The 19,029-nt window shown below is 45.0% G+C and overlaps 1 protein-coding gene across 1 annotated transcript; it reads right to left on the bottom strand.

Annotated features, from left to right (window-relative positions):
* Positions 1–3,923: 3,923 nt before the first annotated feature.
* Positions 3,924–16,360, bottom strand: LAMP5 (lysosomal associated membrane protein family member 5). Its single transcript, XM_078858353.1, has 6 exons — positions 15,990–16,360; positions 15,280–15,437; positions 13,386–13,526; positions 10,049–10,157; positions 9,002–9,193; positions 3,924–5,715 (listed from the first exon to the last, which is right to left on the bottom strand). Exons 1-6 carry the CDS (start codon positions 16,069–16,071, stop codon positions 5,543–5,545), a joined length of 855 nt encoding a protein of 284 aa, XP_078714479.1. The 5' UTR covers positions 16,072–16,360; the 3' UTR covers positions 3,924–5,542.
* Between the last annotated feature and the right edge of the window lie 2,669 nt (positions 16,361–19,029).

A 19,029-nucleotide genomic window follows, 5' to 3' on the forward strand; every position in this document is an offset into this window, starting at 1 on the left:
AGGTGGGGGGTGATGGCGCAGTAGTTAGCGTGGTACGCTACAAACCCGGCGACATGAGTTCGTATACCCGCTCACGGTCAATGACCGTGATGAATATTTGAACCGGTGCTGGTCATTCCTCGGTCGATTCAGCCTCGAATGAGTGCCTGTGGCGGTGTGTAAACGTCAGCACTGGAAATACAAAGGCGGCCGGGCGTGGTGTTGGTCACCCTTCATAGGTACTTGCTAACAGCACTTGCTCCAACGGTCTGTTAAGGCTATATGGGGGATCTTTGACTTTGTTATATAACTATAAAAAGGTCCATTTTAAACGTAGGACATTTTTTGAAGTGTTTGCCATCCTTTTCCGTGTGCAAAATTTCGCCTTTTTCAGTAGAATTATCTCGGGTTTTATTTTAGTTGCATCATTCCACACGGTTATGCGATACAATATCAAATGACAAAAACACCCTTAGAGATGTGCACAGTGCAGCTGACATCTGACCGCAAAATCAACAGACGAAAAATGGGTAGGTAGAAGATCGCTGTAATAACAGCAATTATCCTATTTTGCGGCCTTACAGGGCTTTTGCTCTGGCATTAGACATAAGTGCCATGGAATTTCAATTATGTGTTTATTACAACACCTAATAGAAAAGGAGATAAATGCAGGTGTTTGGAGGCAGCGGAGTATGCGACAGGGTGTGTAATAGGAAACCGATAGTTTCGCTGAAGCTGCACATCTCTTCTCCATTAATCTTGTCTCCCTCCGAGCCTGTAAAATCAGAAATCGAATTTAGCAGAGTCGTCTTCCGCTTGCTCTGGCCTGTTCCTTCCAGTAAATATCTTGTAATGACGGCCCGGTGGTAATAGCAATCTCCAATACGGTGAACTGAATAACTCGATCATGAGCATTTGTCAATTTAAAATTGATGATTTTCAAGACGAGCTTTGTAAGTAGACAATTTGCCTCGTGCGTTTGCTTCACGAGACGGCAGGGTGACTTTGGGCATATCACATTGAACACATCTTATAACGAATTAATTGAACGTTGGGGAGAGAATACTTTTTCTACCATCCGGGTTAATTCCCCACCCCCATCCCCTCCCCCTAAAAAAAATGTAACAATTTTTTTTATTTTGTAATTATTTTTGGCTATCATAAGCCCACAATACAAGTTTACATCAACCTGGAAAGCAATTGCAGAAGGTGAGGGAAATTACAGTCATTAATAACTGCCAGATATGGGCTCAATTTCAAGCCTCAGTGGACAAGGCGTTGCATCCTGACCCACTGCCTCTCCACCGCATACTGCCGCTTGCTGGATCAGAGGTGCTGCTGCCTTTCAGTGTAATGGAGAGAAAATTGATGTTGGCACGCGGTGCCACAAACGAGGACGTTGCACACGTGACCTTCCGAGAAAACACGTGAACTCCTCTTTTCTGCCAGTCGCATTTCAATTACAGAATGTCACCAACCTTGGAGAGCGGGGTTGTGCAGAAATGCAAGTATTCTTCCATCACATCGGGGCAGGGAAGTTCTAGACGCGTGAAGCGACAAATTGTGACCTTCGCCGTTATCGTAGCCTATTAAAATTAATTGTAAAATTATTTACAAACATCAGCTTTTACAGAGCTACTACTTATTAGAAAATACTAATAATAAGTCAAAGCATATATAAGCACAACTCTGTCCTCTATCTCCACATGTAAGTAAACATGTGCTTTAGCGGGACGGTGGTGGCGCACGCCTGCGATCCAGCACTGCGGAGGCAGCGAGGGTTGGTGGGTCACGCGACATGTTGTGAAACTACCTGCCCGTGGGCGTTAAGGACTCGCTTGAAGAACGTGGAGACTTTTTTTTTCTTCTTGGTTCTTTTGGTAAAGTCACGTAGAATGGAAATAATAAAATAATAAAAATAAAACATAATAAAATCATTCTCACGACGTTTCGGTCACAACGCAAGCAGCCGTCCTCAGGTGAAGAACAGGTCTGTCGAAAAGACAGAGTCTGAATGGAGACTACCTCTGTTCCAAGTAAACACTTCTGAATTGGCTGATGACGCCTGAATATATAGAGGACCGCAGAGCTTGGGTGGGGTATTCCATCGGCCTATTGGCTTACCAGAGCGATATTATCTCGCAGCATTTGCTTAAGCAAGCAAACCCATGACTGGTTTTGACCTTCTGAGTCTCATCAGCAGACTCGGACTTGTTTCACCAATGCTGTTGGATCACCAGATGTAATCGCAGAGAGCACTTTCATCGAAACGATGGGGCTCTCTACGTTTACTCCCAACTACACAGCATACCTAACGTCATCTAAAACCCGCTAGCGAATAATCCCAGGAGAGTTTGTCCCGTAAGACAAATAACAACAATATAGTTAATTTATAACAGATTATGATTTTAAAAATGCCAACGTGTTGTGCATTTCTGTAATGTGCCGTCCTAGCAGGATGCAGTGAATTGTGCGAGCATTTGTTAGTGGAACGAACATAAAATCAACAGCTGCAACCACAACAACAACGATACCAAGAGCAGCAACAACACCGTTTCGCAGTTCCTTAGAAATTCAGAGTTTGCTTTCATCGGCGAGGGCTACACACGCGCACAACCTTCAGCGGAGCACGAGCGCCTTTCACAGCGGCTGAGCAGAGGACAGAGATTTATTGGCTGCTGTTGGGAAGACAGATGGGGCCACATTACCCGTACATTTCGCCGGGTGCAAAAGCCTCTTCAGGAGGAGTACGCTCCACTGCGGCAATATTCCGACCTTTTTCACGGAATCGTAGCCGCAGTGCTCCTTCTGTGGGGGGAGGGGGGGGGCATTGATGTTGGTTTGTGCAGGATGGCCCACTGAGAGCGATGAATGTGAAGAGCTGGGTGACATGTGGAGCGCGTATGCAAGTAGTACGTATGTACATCGGTGAAGGAAGTGCATTCCGCTCAATGTTGATGAAGCATAGACTTCGCGAATTCATCGGAATTTTTCTTCCCTCCGCCGCTGAATAATGACCACTTTTACGTTTTGTCATCACATATACCGTCCCAGCGAGCTTGGAACGTTGGCCTGGTTGACTGGGGTATTGTCAACGCGAGTACGACAATTGTACTGATGAGATTGGGTTATGCTAGAAAGTTGCGTGCCTTTGATTTTGTCCATAATTGCCTGTTTAGACGTAATTTTAAAAAAGACATGACGCTACAGTAAAAATAAAAATTTCCCCCGAGGCGTTTACAGTAGATCGTCTGGGTTGCGATGCATTAGTATGCCGTGACGGGTGCGGTGTTGGGGAAATATACACTCTTGATGATCAGTTCCAGAACATTGCAGTCTTCATCAGACTGGGGATGGATTGACGCTCCATTAACCGGCACTGCCACGTGATGACGGAGAGAGATCATTAAGAGCTACCAAGAGGCTGACAACAACAACAACTACAACAACAACAACGACGAGTTTGCCAGCAATGAAACTGTTCATGGCTTGCCACAGGCAAGGGACGCTTATTTATATGCAAAAATAATATTGCTGAAATCGCTTTGCGCATGAGGTGTTATACGTAAAAGTAATTACCTGCTGTGTTATGCTGAGTTCCTTCAATAGAACTCCGTTGGTATTCATCTTCTTGGTTCTTTCGATAAAGTCACGTAGAAGGGAAGTAATAAAATAATAAAAATAAAACATAATAAAATAATTCTCACGACGTTTCGGCCGCAACGCAAGCAGCCGTCCTCAGGTGAAGACCAGGTCTGTCAGACGCTGTCTCCCCGACAGACCTGGTCTTCACCTGAGGACGGCTGCTTGCGTTGCGGCCGAAACGTCGTGAGAATTATTTTATTATGTTTTATTTTTATTATTTTATTACTTCCCTTCTACGTGACTTTACCGAAAGAACCAAGAAGATGAATCCCTGCAGTCACGAAAGCTTTAAATCGGAATTTAAATCCGTTGGTGTTGTTTCCCTGACAAAAATGTACAAAATGTTCGATAGCAATATTCATTTATTTGCCCTTCATACGTAAGGCATTTATAATGGGATTTAAAAAAAGTAAAGTAATGATGTCAATGATTAGTCATTTATTCAACACTTTCTGTCGACTCAGACACACACGTTCAACGGCAGCAATGAATGTTTGCATTTCAGCATCACAAATTCAAAACATAAGCGATTAGCAATAGCCCAATTGAAATGACATAAACCATGTAACACCAGACTCCCATACAACAAGAAATGTAGCCATCAGCATGGATTTGCTTTGGTCTCAGTGGCTTAGCGCACACATATTCGCATCCAAGTTGAAAACACTGAAGCAACGATCACTATTCTCACACATTGCTCGTAATCTAGCGGATTCATTATTCCGTAGCTACATTTCAATATAGTTCAATCGCATATTATTTGTGCAAGTAGAAAACATGTGATATGATAACGGAACCACGTTCATATTAAGCAAATATCGCAAATGCATTTAAGTTAGGAGCACTTTACAATCAGGCATCAACAACAAATTGCACACTGACTACAGTATTATTTCGAAGAAATCACTATCAACGGTATTACAATCATGGCAGTTGCATTCCCATATTTAATGTATTCATGAGTTCATCTTAATGCACGGATGAGATAAAAATGAATTAACGGTCTGTGGAATGGAATCTTTCCTGAACAACAGTGGCATCAGATAATACAGTATTCCCACATTAGCATTTTTTGTGAAGTGGTTGTAATGGATTTTGTAAGATGAGCATCTTGAAAAATAAGGGGGGAAATCTCCAATATATATATAAAATGCCATTGTGTCCAATAAGACTGTCGTTTCTTGCCTATCAACTAAGCGATAGCACTGTATCTATATCTATAACGGAAGAGTTTTCTTCTTTACTTCTAAATGACAAGGTGTGAGAATGTTAAATTGGCAGCCAGTCGCGTAGATGCATAAACGATGCATCATTTCCACACGATAAGACTGGGGTGTCAGTTTACCAATTTATATTTATCGTCCACGTGATCCAGTTGTATTGAAATTGACTAACAAGTGGCTTTCGTCTATTTTTTCCTCACACTTTCTCTCGAGAATAAACAAATCGCAGCCAAAAACATTACACGCAGCAGGAAACAATGTATATTTCGATTTAAAGCTTTCATGACTGCAGGGATTCATCTTATTGGTTCTTTCGGTAAAGTCACGTAGAAGGAAAATATTAAAATAATAAAAATAAAAATAATAAAATAAACATAATACAATATTTTTTTATTATTTTATTATTTTCCTTCTACGTGACTTTACCGAAAGAACCAAGAAGAAAAAAAAACAATGTATAGTGGATTCAACGCTGTTCAGCAGTTGGCCCTCACCAGGATACTTTAACTATTTTTTTTCTGAATAAAATTTTTCGCGTGGTAATCATAGCAACCATGAAAAACGGTGTTTCAGCAGCAGCAACAGCAGCACATTTTGTTGTTGTTGTTCGTAGCATATAAGCTCTCTCTATAATGCAACGTCGGCGTTACGACGGATGCCGGCGTCTTTCCGCACCACAGGAGCCGCCGCGGGGCTCACATCTCCTTGTAGTTGGCGCGATCCTGCTGCGGCTGAGCGGAGCCGCTGAGCCGGTGCTGCAGGTGATAGACGCCGATGATGACGACGATGATGAGGCCCAGGGCCAACCCCAGAGCCAGCGGCAGGGTCTCCTCGAGACTCTCACGCTGGTCGACCGTGCACTGGCTCTCTGCTCACAGGGTCGGGGGAGGGGGGGGGGCACGCGATTATAGGGCTCGCGGCGATTAAGAGAACCAAGCATCGCAGCAGAACGGAACGAATTACACGATATCATTGTTGACCCTGTTCTGTTCGAAATGTTACATTTTCAGCAATTACTATGTCAGTTATTTGTTTACCCCAGTGAAGCCTCGGTGAAGGGGAAACCCTGTAGCGCATGACCTTGCTTACAAAAGCTCACGGGGGCATGACACAGTGGTGAACAATCTTTAAATAAAATGTTAAAACACGAAACAGAATGAGTAATGATTTCACGTGTTTTTTCTTCCTTGAATTCTGCTCGAGAACTCAACCCCCATAAATATGGAAAGGCCACGACTGGTGTGACATAATGTAGCCCCGTTGTTTGTCTTGACAATGCTGGTGCAACACTCGTAGGGCCACGTCGCGATGGGTGCCACCGCTGGCGATCCTGAGCCACCGTTGGATTTTTCACATTACCGTGGGGGAGCCCAATCGGACCCACTTTCACGCGGCACAGAGCACTATTACACTGCGCTTTTATGCCGAGCCTCTAGACATCAGCCCTACACATAATTTATAAACGCGAAGCCAAGGCTCTGACCTTTTATGCAATAGATTATTTTTTTTATAGGCCTCACAGTATTATATCTGTTAAATATCTGGCTAAACTGGAAATCTTCTTGGTTCTTTCGGTAAAGTCACGTAGAAGGGAAATAATAAAATAATAAAAATAAAACATAATAAAATTATTCTCATGTGAGAATAAAATAATTCTCATGTGAGAATTATAAAAAATAATTGTCATGTGAGAATTATTTTATTATGTTTGATTTTTATAATTTTATTATTTCCCTTCTACGTGACTTTACCGAAAGAACCAAGAAGATGAATCCCTGCAGTCACGAAAGCTTTAAATCGAAATTTAAACTCGAAATATTCGCTCCATGGTGCACTGGGCGTGACGTTGTCTGCCGGTGCAGATCTCCGAGCGGCTTTGTCAACGTAAACGCACTCCCACAGCGAGGCATGTCAGCTGATCCTTCTCGAGAATGCAATCGTGGAAAGCACGGGAAGAACAGGGACTTCGTGAGCGAGGAGGTCACGGAGGAATGTCAGGAACTTCGTTGCCCGCCCCATGACCTGGATAGTTGCACAGCCCATCGGGAGAATGTTTCCAGTTGCATTTCCCATGCCGTTTGGATGCATAGCTTCTCATCTTTTGCATAACCCATAAGTTACAGGTATGCTGGTAACTACTTTGTTTTATCTTTAACATACGGCACACATGTATGGCCCACTTGTCAATGCATTGTTGTATAAAGGTCTCCCGCATGTTGTGGTGGGTTGTGTGGGTTATCCGACCATAATTCACCGCGCGGGTCCGTCAATGTTGGTGAAGGCGGAAATCATGAAGTTGTTGGCAAATGCTAAGGCCAATACAAATAAATGTATTATCCTGGCTGCACTTTTAAAACCCAGACCTTCCTGGGTAAATAAATAATATTATTATTGCAATTATAAGTAGTGTGCTGGTTAATCATGAGTATCATTAAATTCTAAACCATGAATACAAGTCTACATCTCCCCTGTGTGAAATGTTTTTGTATTTAACTTTTCTTTGCAAATTGAATTTGATTGCTATCACATTTATAATGAATGAATCGAACGGGACAAATGTACTCTTAATGTTGGGGAAATAATTTTAATTGGTCGTGAGTGCATAAAAAAAACACATCAACACCATCGCATTGTGCAGTCTCATACATCAACCCCACTCCAAATGACTTGGGAGTAGGAGCAAGTGGATTGTTGTATAGGCTGCGATAAGCGAACGTGGCAGGTTGTTTTTTTTAATTGAATCTCCTTACAATACTTAGAACATGGTGAGAGTCGATTAAGATGCTATCTATTGAAAACGTCAACCTGATTGTTTGTTCCAGAAAAAAAAATAGACCAATTTATTTCAGTAAATTAGTTTGCAGGTAAAAAAAAACCCCACAGTTAAATTTTGTTAAGAGCAATATCGTACGTCATAGGTCCCTTTGGTAATCTCCTCATTTACCATATGTTAACAATTAATAATGATAGCTGAGTCACGATGCGACAGTGCTCAAATGCGTAACACACGAAGTTCTGAGTTCAAAGCCTGCTCAGGAGACCACTCAGCTTATTAACGCTCCAGGGTGGAATAAGTGAGCGTCACGTTGTAGGAAATCAACAATGGTTGCGCCGTGGAGAGACTGGTTCCCACCATAGTAATGCAGAATTTTCACCGCTGTCTTCAAGGCAACAAACAGAAAATGAGAGTACGACTAAATCACCCTTAATATGCATTTAATGTCGTGAACCTCAGAAGCGAGGCTGATTTGAGTATGGTTAGAATATTAATGGAGGAGCAATTTAGTGCGTGTCATATGTTGTAGGCTTGGGCTGTGAGGTAGGTATGAGATGCCAGTAAAACAATGGGTTTGGTCGACAGAGAGATGTAATCCACGCTACAGATTGAATCTATCTGTATTGGGATATCCACTCAAATGCGTGGGTTTTCTCTGGGCACTTTGTTTCTTCCCACATGAAGCCAAACACTTTTTAATGGGCTCGGTCAATCTCTCCACTGGAACATCGGCGAGAAAAAAGAACCCTGTGGCTAATTTATGGTTTTTTGTCATATAAAGTGAGACACTTTGATTTGCGACGTGTCCGTATGATGGCCTTGGGAATACATCAAGGCCGTGGCCATGAAGTCAACATCGAGGGGGACCAAATCTTCCAGGGTGTCTGGGGGTCCCAACCCAGAAAAATATCTAAATTTGAAAACGAATTTCCTGTCTAAATTATTAAAAAATGCACTAACACATGGGATGGACTTTTTATTTATTTTTTACAATAATGTCTAATAGTGTGTTGTACTACATTGCTCTGTATTTACTTTTTTAACATTACTTGATTAATTGTATGTAATGGCAGAGATTAGGGATTAATAAAGTACAATCATAACCACAATCATATAAACAGAAATCTATGCATTGATTTATATGAAGACAAGTCCAGATATTGTGGCCAAGGTTAGCAAATTGTTGTTTTTATTTACATAGCATAGGAATTTTTCTTAATAGCAATATATTGGGGGGGACATTTTGAGCATTTTTTATATATATTGGGGGGATGTGTCCCCCCAATATATATTATAATTACGGCCTTGGAATACATACTTTACGTCATCAGGGTAAACCGTTGCTATTCATCCATCGACATCGTGAGTGGAATTATACCTGGACCGTAGAGGAAGTCACCCGCGATCTCGTAGGGCTGCATCTTGGCTTCGGAAATCTTGAACACGACCACTTTCTGTCGGTCGTGCGCGCTGAGCGAGATCGTCTCGGTGGTGAGGCACGAGTACGAGTGGCCCATGGGCGTCAGGAAAAGCGCCATGTGTGGGTTGCTGATGGCGGTGAACTTGCCGACTGCTCAGACACACGCAGGACAGTGGTCGTCGTCGTCGTCGTCATCATCAACAACGGATGTATTATACCGCATAAGAACCCGTCAGAAACGTCGCGCAACGGAAGGAACGAAACGTTGTTTTTCCACCTGCCCACTGGTACCCCCCGCTCACAGGCTGCACCAAAGTTGGGGGTTTGGCAAGGAGTGGGGGGAGAGGGATTGGGGAAAGGGAGGGGGAGGCAGGGCAATTTCAACCCTCCGACTTGGCAGACTGGTCCGTGGGAGGGGGGACAAACAATAGACCTTAGCCCCCCACTATAATTTCCTATTGACGTGGGAGTATGTATAAGCCGACTGGCTTAATTTCAACTTCTATTATTATATATTGATATTCGCACATTGTCCTGAACATAATATCGATGTTACACTTGCAAAGGCGCGGTTCTAAGGGGAACAAAAAACGGCTTCGCTCATTTGGAGTAAGTGTCGCCGAGAGGGTCACATATGAACAAACAACACAGAGACCAGGGCATTCATGCCCACGTGTTTCGCGCGTTCATTTCGTCACGTCCTGTCCCCTCGGCTCTAAGGGTTTTAAGGTCGAAAGCGTAAATGCATCTGCTATGTCCGCGCGTTCATCATTAACGTTTTCATCCTTGCGACGACAAATGCATTTTTGAAAGCACAACAAAAGTCCGTGCGTTCGCGTGATTTAGACGTCCGCGTATTCTACTGAGCATCTGCGGCGTCGCCCCCCCCCCCGTTACCCTCGCTCCTTCAGGGCAATCCTCGCGCACCAGTTCGAGATCAAAGAGGAGGCTCCTTTTGAAGCCAATTGGAAGGCTTTGCGATTGAGCGAATCCACGGTTTCTTACCGTTGACGGCGTCTTTGAAGTGCGCGCTGTCGGAGGTGTCATAGGTGAACTTAATTTTGCTGACTTTCCAGAAATGCTGCTGCCGTCTCTTCGTCACGTTGCGGGTCTCCTGTGTGTGCGCGTGACACAGTCGCTCGGTGTTACGGGGGGGGGGGGGGCAGCGACGAGGGGTCATCTTCGCCACGAGCCGTTTGCCCGTCCAAGGACGACGGGTGTATTGCAGTAAATCTGAAACTTGCAAGCGAAAAGCAGAGCGCGACGTGATATTCACTGCATCCATTCGTGTGCAATTTGTAAGGGCGCGGTGACACAGACTTATTTCATTTGAAGGTGATAATCCCTTGTTCATCATGACGTCCTCTTTACTTCGATGTCTCAACAGCGTTACGGAGATCGTGTGACGTGAGGGTTCTGCCTTTGTAGTGAGGGTTGTGAGTAGACGCCGAGGAGGGGGGAGGAGGCGCCTCGCCCCCCCCATGTGGAGTGACGTCAGCCACTAATTATTATGAATGGAGGGGGGGGGGGTGTCGACGTGGAGTGACGTCACCTGTTCATTATTATTAATGAAGGGGGCAGGCCGACGTGGAGTGACGTCACGCGCGGGACACACAGACATCCTTGGCTCATTATAGTAGTAAATACCATCGCGTCTTCTCTGCGCTCTGAACCCGTGCGAGAGCTGAGTTCACCGCGCCAGAGATCAAAGCATCGTAAAGACGCATTCTCGCGACGCACAAAGAACATCACCGGGCCCATTTCTTTTCTCAGCTTTTGAACAACAAACGAGAAAATACAATTCTCCAGTGCGGAGCTCTGCGATGTGTGGTCCTCACGAGCTGGATTCAATTCCTGAAGAAGCTCCCAGCACGTGCAGCGAAACGTCGGGCATCGTGCCGAACGACACAGCACATCCGTGACAACGTGCACACACACCATGGTGTCCTTGCGACAATGCAACCATAATTGTTTCCACGTAACGGGAATGTCTATGCATCCATTTACAATAATAATCGCACTATAATTTGCAGACCGTTGTCAATCGACTGAAGGATGAAGGTTCTCCCTATGCCGTATCGGTGCAGGGATTTGTTTGGCTATACTTCACCACGCTGGTTAGTGCGCATCGGTGAAGGTGGCGGGACCAAGAATCGGTTCCTATATATCGCCACTGAGGTTGGCCGTGGCCGCAATAATCGAGCTAAGATCACTGAATGGGTTCGTAGCAGTGCGCTAACCACTGCGCCACCGTTCACCCAATGCTTGTTAATGATACTGTAACGCAATTTTTTTACTTTCCAACGTGAAAGTGAAACAATGGAGAACATGATTGCATGGATATTAGTAAATTCCCATTGGTAACGGGCACTTACAGCCCTTGCAACTAATAATTAATGTCATGTATTTGGATATTGACCGTATTCATAATTATAACGTTGCGTGCACTGACTACCGTATCATTATTAAGTGTCAGGGTGAATTATTGTGCGATCTGTCTGTTCTTACTATAAAGATTTGTACCAGAATAGTTTAGCGTGCGGAATTACCAACCTCGTGTGCCACGTCAAACTGGGTTCACAACCTCCGTCACCTGCGCCATCAAATCGCTAAGCGCACAACAATGATTGGGGGGGTCATTGGGGGGGGGGGTCGTTGTCAACAATGTAACACAATAACTACACACGCTATGCGATTCCTTGCCATGATCGTCTCTCCACGTACACGGTTTTATTTTTAGTATTTGGTTACAAGCAACCCATCGGCCACACGACCTCACTGGGGGAATGGCATTGTGTCGGCAGCCTTGGCTGAATGCACGCATACACTGGAGCGGATTCGACATTCAGTGTCCCATCAGCAGAGTCAGCCTTGCTTAGTAGAACAGATCGCTCGATGGAGGGCCTGACTCGAAACTCGAAACCAGGAGTCGGCAACCTTTCAAAGAAGAAGAAGAGGCATTCTTTGTTTGTTTTTGTCTTCCACCAAAATAGTTCGAGACACGCAGAGCTACTTGTACACAAACAAAGCAGATATACGGCAGATGACAAACATATTCTGACTTAAATCACCAAAATAGGTGATGGAATAAACTGCGTCTATTTCGTTTTTTTCCGCCCTCCTGAGTTATTCATTAACAATACAGGTTGACTGTACATTTTGTTGTCATCAAGACATTCCATAGTGACCCATTCCCTGCCATATTTTATTAATTATCTTGACGTTAAATTATGTTAAAAATTTAAGTTAAATAAAAAAACGGCTGCCCGCGATGGGGGCAGCCAAATAGCCGCAAGGGAGCATCAAAAGAGCCGCATGGGGGCATCCAAAGAGCCACAACGGAGCATCCAAAGACCCGCATGGGGGGCATCCAAAGAGCCGCATGGGGGCATCCAAATAGCCACATGGGGGCATCCAAATAGCCACAAGGGGGCATCCAAAGAGCCGCATGGGGGCATCCAAAGAGCCGCATGGGCGAAGCCAAAGAGCCGCATGCGGCTCCGGAGACGCAGGTTGGCGAGCCCTGCTCTCAACGCAACCTCGCGACTGGGTTGTTCAGCTGTAAACCAGCCTCGCGAGTCGATGATTTCCTTTGTCCAAGCAAGCGAATTCGTTAGTTTGAAAATCGGCTCAAACTAGCACGCTATTTGAAAATTCATCCTAAAAGTTGAGTTAGTTTCACGTCTCTCATCTTAGTTGCACTGCATGTATACTGTATGTTATAGACTTTTTTGGAAAATCGACACCCGACTCTTCCGACCCACCTGGCTCGTAGAATGTAAAGAAACTTTTAATGAAATGCGACGCATAACATGAATACGAATGAACAACACTGTTGTCAAATTTTGACTTAAAGCTTTCGTGACTGCAGGAATTCATATTCTATGGTTCTTTCGGTAAAGTCACGTAGATATAAAAATAATAATAAAAGTAAAGTGAATACAAATAATACAAAATAAAATAAAAACAAAAACCACGACGTTTCGATTGCAACACAAGCGGTCGTCATCAGGAAAAGGGGGACGGGGGACGAAGGCTTCCACCTCTCACGAGCCTGCGACGTAACAATTCACCCCGCACCCGCACGCCACAAATTATTCTTTAATAAAGGTCCACATCACGCCATCTAGCGCCATGCCCTGCCCAAGCTAGTTTGAACGATGTCACTAACCTGGGTATGTTCTCTCATCCACGCGTTCATCGTTTACCGTCTCTCAATGTAATTCCACGCATGCATCTCGCCCGCACGCTTGTTTGCGCACTCACACGTGAATCAATACATCCCGATGGATGGATTATGGATTTGTGCACGCAGCACGGGGACAAACGCGCGGTAGGAGACCTTGTCAAAGTAGAGCTTGAGTATGTAGGAGTCGTCGCTCCACGAGATGATTATCTCGGGCTGTGCGGTGGCCCCCCGTGCACAGCGGCCCTTCACCTGCGCGTTCCCAGGCATGGACACGCTGGCTTGCTCCGTCACCAGCTGCGCGCCCACACGCGCACACGGGACCCACCGGGTCTCATCTCAGAGGTGTGACACGCGTGCGGTGCGGTTGGCTGGAGGTGGGAGCTGCAGCCGCGGAGGTGTCACACTCACATCTCCGCTGAGCCGTGCCAAGGTTGCAACAACAACAACAATAATGACAACAAGAACATTTGTTAGATTTCTATTCGGGGCCAATGTCAAGAGGTCAACACGGCCGCGACTCCCCGTTGATGCGACCACACCTCAATATAGAGTCGCAGAGGTGCCAGAGTTGGTGCTTGCTAGAGCGCTCGAGGTGTCACACTCGCATCTCCGCTGAGCCACGCAGTTTGTTACTAAATTCAGAGTCAAGGTCAAGAGGTCATCACGGTCGCGACTCCCTGTTGATACCACCAACACCTCGAGACTCAGAGGTGACTGTCGCATCTCTCTGAGACACACGCGGGGTGCACGGCTGGAGATGGTAGCTGAAAACGGTCGACGAGTTGTCCCACTCGCATCTCCGCCGAGTAAGTTTCCCATGAAAACAAAAATATATCGTGATTTTTTTTGCTCAGGGTGAACATCAAAAGGCCATAACGTCCACCTCATCGTGCTGTTGCTTCTCGCCTACTGCTCGATCGCTGTCAGCGGCGAGGTGGATTATACTTCCAAATCACCAGAAATGCGATTGATCTCGCCAGATCTCGGAAGCTCACCGGGTTGATCCTGGTTTGTACTCGAGTGGGCAACCCCCATAGATCAGGCAAATAAATAAAAAACTATAACTGCTATTGCATATCTGCAGCATCCCAGGCTTCGCCATAGGCAATGGTTACATAATTTGCAGTGGAATTCATTCAATAAAAGACATGTACTCGCTGCAGTGTCCCACGCAGATTAGCTGTCCAAACTTTGCATGACCTCCTGTCATATTGACGTTGCATCATAAAAAAATTTGTCGTGCGCAAATGGAAAAAAAAAACGGATTAATAGAAAATTCCAGATAAATCCAGTAATGTATACCTGCATGCAGGCGTGCTTTATGCAATATTAACATGAGATAATGTATACCTGCATGCAGGCGTGCTTTATGCAATATTAACATGAGAATATGTGCAGCCCTTTGTCAATCCGTCGCTGAAGAAAGGCCGCCCACCCCGTGTCGGTCATGGAAATTGTGTTCGAACATATTTCACCACGATGGTCATTGTGGGTTGGTGAAGTGCGTGCTGGGAGGGGGGGGAGGCAACAAAAACAATTTGATATTTTACTCGCCACAGATGTTATCCGTGGCTAGGAATCCAAATACTCACATCGCTGGGTTAATCGCGCAGTGTGCTAATTACTGCACCACCGCCCCACCTCTCATCCTCAGCCATAACGTTAGGTCCGCGCCATAATTAACATGGGACTGCGGCAATTAGTCGCGGGACAGAGGGAAGCTAGTTGAAGGGTTCTCCTCAACTGGATAGACAGTGCTTGAAGGCAACAGCACGCTTCATTTTAACCGAAACAGTCTGGAACGCTGTTCCGGGGAAATTAGTATTTTATCACGCCGAATCCATTTCGCCTTATTTTGTCAATCTACATCCTATTAACGTCTTCGTACGATTGCAGGAATACAGGATCATTATTATTTTTTAAAAAATGCGTACATAATTCTCTCGTGATAGTACCATATGCCAATAATCACGACAGGACTCCCAAGCAGCCTAGCAGCGTTCCGTCTAAATCTCGAGTGAGAAACAATCGCCGGGGTAGCACGTACATCCACGTAGTTGCTCGCCCAGGTATCGTAAGGGATGTGGAACCTTGCGGCGAATTCCACCATCAGGCACGTGGTCTCGTTTTCTCGCACGGCAAAGATGTCCTTGCCGGGTATCTTAGCCAGCCCAGACAGATTCTCAGTTTCCTCCGCTCCGGATCCTACACAAAGACAGACGGGAATTGTATTAGAACGCTACGTATGAGTTTTTTGTTGTTGTTGCGGAAGTGTTGGTGTGTTTTCGAGAACTGATTACAGTTCCTAAAGAAGCTTCCAGCACGCGGAGCGAAACGTTGGACATCATGCCGAAACAAACCGCGGTGCAACCGGGAAAAAAAACTAATCCGAAAGGCATAGAGTCATAGACCTTTGTTATATTTTTTTCCCCACAGAATTGTACGAGCTGAGTCCATCAAATTCAAATTATCTCAGCGCGTTTTTAAATTGTTGATTCGAAAGTATAACCTGCCAACTTTTAGTTTTGTTAATATTCAGTCGAGTATACTTTTAAAACGCATCATCTGCACCTCTCTCATTAAGGCAAGCAGAATTCCTTGAAGCTAACGCTACCAAACACGAGTCTACGAGTGCACGTCTCTGTGCATTGCACTGCAAACACAGGTTTGGATATTCAGGTGGTGCGCACGCTGCATCAATATGCATAACACAAACCACACAAAACCACGCGCTGCAAATTACAATAGAGTTCTTACCACATGCCAGGAACGAGAGAATGTTCACTCCGAGTGCGAACAGCAGACGACTGCTACCTTGATCAATTTCTTTCCCGGCCATGTTTTCTCAAATAAAAAAAACCCACACTAACCCACAGCAATCCCTTACACGAAAATAAATGAACAAAAAAATATGTAAATATATTTTGCACTCGTTGCAAATCTGAAAGCAAGCCGTCTTCAGCGGGCGAGCAGATGAAAGCTGCTGAGTGCGTCTGCCGGCAACGCCATGGACGTGCTTGGGGGCGTGGGGCGGAGTGTGAGGATTAACCCTTTCCCTGATGGTGGCTCTCGCAATAATAAGAGCGTTTTGCTCTCATCATCACCACCACCATCATCATGTGGTTCAGTCCGCATACAGAAATTCCTGCGCGTGCTGGAGAGGCGGTTCCAACCCAGAGAGTCGGGCGTGCACTGAAATCCCAATGCATCCGACAAAAAGACAAAGAAGCTGTTGGGGAAAGTGTTGTTAGCGAGCACCTATGAAGGCCGGCACGGCACACGAGGGGATGCGGGTGGCCTGTACAACGCCCGGCCGCCTTTGTCTCCCTAATAGCGGTGTTTACACATCGCCCCAGGTACTCATTCGAGGCTGAGTAGACCTAGGGAAAGCCCAGTGACTGGTTCAGATATGTGCCGCTGGTGTTGGCCGCGAGCGGGATTCGAACTCGGGTGGCCGAGATCGTAGCGCAGCGCGCTAACCACTGCGCCACCGCTCCCCACAATGCATCATCATCATCGTCGTCGCACACACACGGGAGTCTCGGTGCTTGCAATGCGCGGCGCTCGAGCATGGCCGTGCATCGTAACGTGTCCGCTGCGTGCCTGCGAATTCCGCCACTGCGTCGTGCGCGTGGCCCCGTGTTGCAGCTATAAAGGGACGTGTCTCCGTTTGCTGGTGGCGCAAATTTGGTTGTGGCGAGACGCGTGGAAGGAATCTTCAAGGTCTCGCTTCGTGGACGGTGCCGATGCAACGGATGCATATAGCGCAGCAGCAGCAGCGGGATTAAGGAATTGTTTAAAATTAATATTTCATTTAGAAGTTTATTTTCGAAATTGTTCGCGTGGAGACATTAAGTTCGCCGGTATGCGTACTTAATATTTGTTTATTTATTTGCGAAATACGTGAACTGGATCAATGAGGCGAGCTGAATTCGTCTTTGGTTTTGTCGATGTTATATGACGTTCATTGGAGGCTTAATACGCCAGGTAGGCAATTTGGAGTTGCTTGTTAAACATTCCGCTTGATAGTGACAACGCACGAAAACGTCAGGCGAAGATGGTTTTTAAAAGAAACAATGACGCAGCATGTGCGTCGAGACTTGACGCACATTCGAGTGTACCCGAAGATCGAGCGCGAGAATTGTTCTTTGTCTTCTCAAAAGCGCGATGCTTGGGAATGTCCAAATCATACGGCGATTTGGTGTTCAATCTTCAGTCCTTGGTCTCAAGATGGCCACTCTGAAATGTGCCCCAACATAGCGGAGATGGTCGCCATCCACGTGAATTGTGTCGTGTTGAATTGAAACAACTGGGAGCTTGTTTTGTCGAGTTTTATTTGTCAGCGTTCGAGGCCTGCCGGTTGTACAATGCACTTGTACAATCGTTCTGCAGTCATAGGGATGACGTGGCTATTACTGCAGTTAATTTATTTGTGAATACACCACAGACACGCGTCACATTTGCTGCTCGAAGATGTTGTTGTTGTATTACAGCGTGAAGGATAGTAACAGACGATTCGTGTTAAACTATGTAATTAGCACGCTTAGATGTTAGTTTAATACATGTACAGTATGTTCAACTTCAATTAGCACCGTTCCGTAGCCAACCGTGCTTATGATTAGTGTGTGGTTCAAACGTTACTTCATCGTGTGATGCTCGCTTTTAAATTGAAAACGGCATCGTATGGAACACGTACAATGTATGTTCATCACAACGGATATATATTCACGTGTACATGTATTGCATTTGTTCTATTAATTGAGCGGTAATCCTCAACCTACAGACTATCACGCACATCTATTGACAATCGCACCGCAGTTATCGATAGAGTGTGTAACATTTTTTAGCTTTTATTATTTTGAATTTCTTTTTTATTTAATTTTACTATTTCAAATTTTCATTGTGGTTTTTTGCTTTTTTATTTTCAATTGATTCTTAATTTTTATTTTATTATTTTTTATGTTCTACCTACGTGACTTTACCGAAAGAACCAAGAATATATAGTGTGCAACATATAGGAAACATATATACCCGTACGTCGAGTTTATGCAATGTGAAAACAACGTGAGAACGTTTTTTTTTAACACGTTGGTACAATTTTGTGGTCTCGCAAGAATGTTTCACCGTGTGTATGTGTTTCATCTAACGTTGTCCCCGACGTGTGCTAAACACGTGCTTTCGCCGCGTCAAGATTGCGCAATGCAGAGTTCTACGCGGACAGACGGAGCGATCGTCCCAACCACGGCGGCGGTGCAGGATTTATTTTCAAGCAAATACAACATTTGCCCGTGACCAAATCACCCGGATTTGAATCCCACCGATCTCGTTAGATCTCGGATGTTAGAGCAGGGTTGAGTCCGCGTTTTGCTTGATAGGTTCATCTTATTGGTTCTTTCGGTAAAGTCACGTAGAAGGGAAATAATAAAATAATACAATAAAACGTAATAAAATACAATTCTCACGACCTTTCGGCCACAACGCAAGCAGCCGTCCTCAGGTGAAGAACAGGGCTGTCGGAAAGACGGCGTCTGACAGCCTGTTCTTCACCTGAGGACGGCTGCTTGCGTTGTGACCGAAACGTCGTGAGAATTAGATTTTCTAATGTTTTATTTTTATTATTTTATTATTTCCCTTCTACGTGACTTTGCCGAAAGAACCAAAAAGATGAATCCCTGCAGTCACGAAAACTTTAAATCGAAATTTGATAGGTAAGAGTTTATTGTCTTTCCCTCCACAACCTCCGATTAGGCACGGTTGGCTACGTACGGTGCGAAAAAAGTTCAACGTACATAGCAAA

This window comes from Lampetra fluviatilis, chromosome 7 (genome assembly GCF_964198595.1).
Source record: "Lampetra fluviatilis chromosome 7, kcLamFluv1.1, whole genome shotgun sequence".
Taxonomy (NCBI): domain Eukaryota; kingdom Metazoa; phylum Chordata; class Hyperoartia; order Petromyzontiformes; family Petromyzontidae; genus Lampetra; species Lampetra fluviatilis.

Excerpts from the sequence above, each read along its gene's own strand:
- LAMP5 (XM_078858353.1), bottom strand. The coding sequence starts at position 16,071 with ATGGCCGGGAAAGAAATTGATCAAGGTAGCAGTCGTCTGCTGTTCGCA. Across the intron at positions 10,158-13,385 it reads TCAAGCTCTACTTTGACAAG|GAGACCCGCAACGTGACGAA; the intron begins GTCTCCTACCGC and ends GCGCACACACAG. Across the intron at positions 5,716-9,001 it reads TGACTTCCTCTACGGTCCAG|AGAGCCAGTGCACGGTCGAC; the intron begins GTATAATTCCAC and ends CCCTGTGAGCAG.